The sequence below is a fragment of the Nicotiana tomentosiformis genome, chromosome 1 (genome assembly GCF_000390325.3).
Source record: "Nicotiana tomentosiformis chromosome 1, ASM39032v3, whole genome shotgun sequence".
NCBI lineage: Eukaryota > Viridiplantae > Streptophyta > Magnoliopsida > Solanales > Solanaceae > Nicotiana > Nicotiana tomentosiformis.
In genome coordinates, this window is record NC_090812.1 from 61,278,074 (window position 1) to 61,284,100 (window position 6,027).

The 6,027-nt window shown below is 42.4% G+C and overlaps 1 protein-coding gene across 1 annotated transcript; it reads left to right on the plus strand.

Annotated features, from left to right (window-relative positions):
- Positions 1–4,400: 4,400 nt before the first annotated feature.
- On the plus strand, positions 4,401–5,183 carry LOC138906647 (uncharacterized). Its single transcript, XM_070195972.1, has one exon. It carries the CDS (start codon positions 4,401–4,403, stop codon positions 5,181–5,183), a length of 783 nt encoding a protein of 260 aa, XP_070052073.1.
- The last annotated feature ends 844 nt before the right edge of the window (positions 5,184–6,027 follow it).

Consider the following 6,027-nt stretch of genomic DNA (forward strand, 5'->3'; position numbering starts at 1 on the left):
AATGCAGCAACAAAGTAAAATAGATGAAACCTCACAGACACTGTCACTCAAACCCTCAATAACTCGACACTCAACTCTCAGCCCTCAATGCACGTGCTTAATAGGTACCTGCGCTCACTGGGGATGTTTATATTCATGAGGGGCTTCTACAGCCCGAGCGCTATAATCCGCACGGACAACTCACGTGCTATAATATCATATCTGGATCCGCACGGACAACTCACGTGCTGTACTGATAACTCACGTGCCATAGTATAAACATAAGGATCTGCACGGACAACTCACACGCCATAGAACAATACCTCACAACCAGGCCCTCGGCCTTACTCAGTCATGAACCTCTCTAGTCTCAATAAAGAAAGGTAAAACACCCCAAATCAATGTGTTAAAATATATCATCAGGTAAAATAGCAGAGATTGAGGTGAACATGTACAAGAATCACTATGATTAAATATAACTACCAGGAGCAGGAATATAGCCTAAGAATAGTTTCTAACACGAAAGGCAGTCATGTTCTAGAAGACAGGAATGCATATAAACACAAATAAAGGCTATTAGACTTCATAGTCTCCCAGGACAGACCAAGTCTCAATCCCTCACGGCGTATACCCACACGCCCGTCACCTAGCATGGGTGCCACCTCCAAACAGTCACATTATACCAAACTCCGGATTTCATACCCTCAATACCAGATTTAAAACAGTTACTTACCTCAACAGTGTAGAACTCCTACTCCGGAAAGCTCTTTCCTCTCGAACCGACCTCCAAATGACCTGAATCTAGCCACAAGCAATAAAATACGATCAATATGAGCTAATGAATGAATCCCATAAGGAAAATATCAAATTATAGACCAAATCCCGAAATTCACTCAAAACCGGCCACCAGGCCCACGTCTCAAAATCCAACAAAAGTCACAAAACTTGAAAGCCTATTCACTCACGAGTCCATACATACGAAATTTATCAAAATCCGACATCATTTGGTCCCTCAAATCCTTAAATTAAACTCTCCAAAATCCCAAGCCCTAACCCCTTCTTTTCACCCCTAAATTCCACTAATTAGATGATAATACAATGGAAAAACACCATAGATAGGAGTATTAGAGCTCAAGCAACTTACCTCACTGAAAACCCTTGAATCTCCCTTCAAAATCACTCCAAAAGCTCCAAAAACCGACTTGAAAATGGTGGAAATGAACCAAAATTTGCGAAGTGTTCTATTTATAGTTTATGCCAGGTCTTTCGCACCTGCGGCTAAATATGGGCACCTGCGGTGCCACATCTGTGCAAGAACCTGATAAGTAGGTATTTTAACCTGTTATTTGATCTCTTTTACTTGTGTTTAGGGCCAAAAATGCGTGAAGGTATTCTCGGAAACTAATGTAATATGCTTGCTTGCAGGGATTGTTCAAAATGATCCAAAGGAGTCATAATCAATTTATAAAGGAGTCAAAACTTGAACAAAAACTAAGATTGGGCCAAAAGATGTGAAGTGCGGACCGCACAAATATTGTGCGGTCGCGAAAGCTACAACGCGGTCGCGAGCACTATTTCGAGGTCCGCGAAAGGAAGATTCAAAGAGATGGATTTTTTGGCTAAAACATGAATGCAAACCATGTCAAAAAGGTGCGGCCGCGAAAGTCCCTGAGCAACCGCAATTGGAATTATGTGGACCGCGGTTGCTGAAGTTCAGAGAGCTTATATTGTAAGCAAAAATAAGAAATGTGTTCTGCGTCAAGATTATGCGGCCGCGGAAGTATCCTACGCGACCGTGATAGAAATTATGCGGTCCGCAGAACCCAGATCTAGAAGTGAAGAACGCGGACCGCGATTAGAATTATGCGGTCGCTAAAGCAGGAGTGCGGCCGCGGTAAAAAATACGCAGCCGCGTAACCTCCGCAGGGGTATTTTTGTCCGAAAATTTCAGCTTAGTATAAATAGAATATTTTGTCATTTTTAGGTTATGTTGTGTATTTGCTGAGCACGTGAGACGGCTGGAACTTCCCTTTGGGGCAATTTTGTATTAGATTCACCTTATAATATTAGATTTTCATCTTTTAATCTAGTATTATGAATTTTATCTTCTTTTCATCTTTGATTTCTGCTATTGCTATTAGTAGCTAGACCCATAGCTAGGGTTGTGACCCAACACTAGTATGGGTATTTAATGGGTACTGAATTTTAGGGCTTGAATGTTTAAGGGTTAGTGATATTTATCCTAGTTCATGCTAGAATTGTAGAATTAGTGATTGCAAACACTGATTCATGCCTTAATGACTTGGTCTCTTCTTGAGAAAGAGGGATTAAGTCTAGGATAACTAGGCTAACAAGGAATTGGGGTGAACTCAAGAAATTGATAGCCCCAATTAAAGGGCTAAACCTAGATATAGTAATACCCGGCTTGAGCTAATGTCACATGACTTGCATAAATACCCATTTGGACTTGAGAAAGCTAAATTGGGCAAAATCACTCAAACTATCGAGAGATATAGAGTGAGTACTTGGGTGTGATAGCTATATTACGACCCCAAATTAATCAAGCTTGCCCTATATTCTTGCTACCCATTAGATGTCTACCTAGGCGGAAGTCACTACCCTAGTCCTTTTAAACACTTGAAAACCAAAATCAAAAATATTGTACTTAGCTTTAATCGTTGCATACAATAGAATAGAATTAGAAGTAGAATCAAAACCAAAATGTGTGGAAGTGTAATTAGGAACAAAACACGCATCTAGACTTAGATATAAACCTAATTCCAAATCAATTAACTCCCTGTGGAATCGATCCCGACCTTGGTGGGTAAAAATGCATCGACCATCCTCGCTACTCAATAGTAGTGCAGGCTTGGACCCGATCAATTTTTGGCGCCGTTGCTGGGGAGTTAGACAGTCTTAGTTATATATCTAACTATTTGTGTGTTTTTTTTCTTTCCTTCCATTTTTCTAATTTTTGTGTGTGAATTGCTTTTAGGTACCAAATGGCTCTTAACGAGGTCCTCGGACATATTCCTCAGGGGGAGGAGGTAGATGAAAATGAAGTGGATGAGGTTCATCTTGAACCTCAAGTACAAAGAAGAGGCCACCCGCCTCATGACAACGTTCCAAACCCTCCCCCACCTCCTCCAAGGGCAGCACAGCGAGTGTTGCCCAATGAAGGCTACGCAAGTGCAATAGTCCCGCCCCAAATTCGGGTGGGCAATTTTCAAATGTCCAATGTCATGCTTACTCTATTGGAACAAAGAGGTTTCTTCACCGGAGCTCCACATCAGAATGCATATAAGCATCTCAAAGGTTTTGTAGAGACATGCTGGGGTAGCAAGCAGACGAATGTATCTGAGGACACTTTGAGGTTAAGGCTTTTTCCTTTCACACTTAGAGGGAAGGATTTAGATTGGCTTGAGAGGTTACCCAACCATTCCATCTTCACTTGGGATGAGTTGGCCGGGAAGTTCATAGCAAAGTTCTTTTCTCCAGGACATATGGAAACATTGAGAGATGGCATCCTTGCTTTTAAACAAGAGCCAAATGAACCGTTACATGAGATTTGGGAACGGTACCGGACAATGGTCAAAGAATGCCCCAACAACGATATGACTGAAGCAATGATCCAGCAAACCTTTTATAGGGTTATCAACACAACTAACCAGTGTGTGGTGAATCAGCTCGCATGGGGTAGCTTCATGAACACGCCATATTCAGAAGCATGTGAAATATTAGATGAGATAGCGGACACCTCTTCAGCTTGGAAAAGTCGGGACAACGTTCCTCAAGGTGACCCTATTGTTATCCACCTTCATAAGGAACTCCATGATCACAGACAAGCCATAGCAGAGTTGACAACTACCATGACTCAGTTAGCCAAGGCACAACTTCAGCAGGTTCAGGGGCCAAAGCAAGTAAATGCCATGGAAGCAGTGAATGTAATGGTTAACAAGAGGAGACAAAGAGTTCAACAAATTCAACACAATCAGGATTAATTTGAGCAAAGTGGTAGTGGGCACAACCAAGATGACTCTTATGACGATCAAAGTGAAGAGGTTCAATATGTGAACAATTACCAAGGTCAACGGAGCAATGCTCCAAATCAACAATAGTGGAGATCACAGCGAAACAATCAAAATTGGGGCAACCAAGGCCAAGGGAATTGGAATATTGGCAACAACAACAATCCGAACAATTGGGGGAACAACAATCAAAATTGGGGGAATCAAGGAAATAACCAAGGCAATTGGGGTGGCAACAATAATAGTAGTTGGGGAGGCAATGGAAACCAATGGGGTTGGAACAACAATAATCAAGGGAATCGGGGGTCGGGCTCTCAAAGGCCCCCGATGTATCAACAACCCAATAACCCGCCTCCATATCCGTCACAAGGGCAAAGTTCTTCCAACAACGAGATGGGACGGATAGAAAGTATGTTCAAGCAAATGATGGAAAGAAACACAGACTCCGATTCCCAAATAGTCTCCTACAATACTTCAATCCGCAACTTGGAAGTTCAAATGGGTCAAACTTCTCAAGCCTTGAATACTCGCCCTAAAGGGGCACTACCAAGTGATATGGTAGTAAACTTGAAGGGTGGAAACAATACGGGCCATGCTATGGCGGTGACTACAAGAAGTGGTAGAGGTGGAGTTGCTAGTACCTCCAATCTAAGAAAAATCGTGAATGATGATGTGGTTGTGCAAGAAGAAGATGAGCCAAGAAATGATGAGAATATGAACAATGAAGTGAGGATAGACATTGATGAAAACATAGAGGAGACACAAGATGATGTGAACCCATTTAGGGAACACGTGATAGACATACTGGATCCGGTAGTGCCCAAAGCCAAGGCTCCTTTTCCAAGGCCTCCTCCACCATATCCTCAAAGACTCGCCAAGCAAAACAACGAGAACCAATTCAAGAAATTCATTGATATGATGAAAAGTTTGTCCACAAATGTGCCTTTGGTTGAAGCTCTAGAACAAATGCCAGGATATGCCAAGTTTATGAAGGACTTGGTAACAAAGAAGAGGTCAATGAACTGTGAGACAATCAAAATGACATATCAAGTGAGTGCCATTGTGCATTCCAAGGCTCCAAATCTAGAAGACCCCGGTGCCTTTACAATTCCATGCACTATTGATAGTGCCAATTTTGCCAAAGCCTTGTGTGATTTTGGAGAGAGCATTAATTAGATGCCATATTCTATGTTCAAGACATTGGGAATTGGGAAACCAAGACCTACTTCCATGCGGTTGCAAATGGCAGACCGAACAATAAAGAGGCCATTGGGGATAATTGATGATGTGCTAGTTCGGGTCGACAAGTTCATACTTCCCGCAGATTTTGTGATACTCGACTGTGAGGTTGACTATGAGGTGCCAATCATATTGGGGAGACCTTTCCTAGATACAGGGAAAGCGTTAGTTGATGTGGAAGCAAGGGAATTCACCTTCCGGGTGGGCGATGAAAAGGTTGTGTTCCACGTGTGCAAGTCAATGAGGCAGCCTAATAGCAACGAAGTATGTTCATTTGTGGATCTTGTGACTGAGGTGATTGTTGATGACACAAGTGCAATGATAAATGTGGAAGACCCTTTGGAAGCTGTGTTGCTGAATCATGATGAGGATGAGAAGGAAGGCTTGGTAGAATGTGCAAATGTTTTGCAAGGAATGAGATCCTACACATATGGACCCCGAAAACTTTCCTTGGACCTTGAGAACCAGAAGGCTCCACCAACAAATCCCTCAATTGAGGAGCCACCTACATTGGAGTTGAAGCCCTTGCCTTCACACCTCAGGTATGAGTTCTTAGGCCCTTGTTCCACATTACCTGTTATTCTTTCTTCGTGCTTAACTAACGTGCAGGTAGATTCCACCCTTGCGGTGCTTCAAAGAAGGAAGAAGGAAATAGGTTGCACTTTGGCGGATATTCGGGGTATAAGACCAGCTTTTTGCATGCACAAAATCATATTGGAGGAAGATAGTTTTGGGACACTTAGTCCATAGTTGTGAGTTTAAGCCTTAGAATTGGACCATA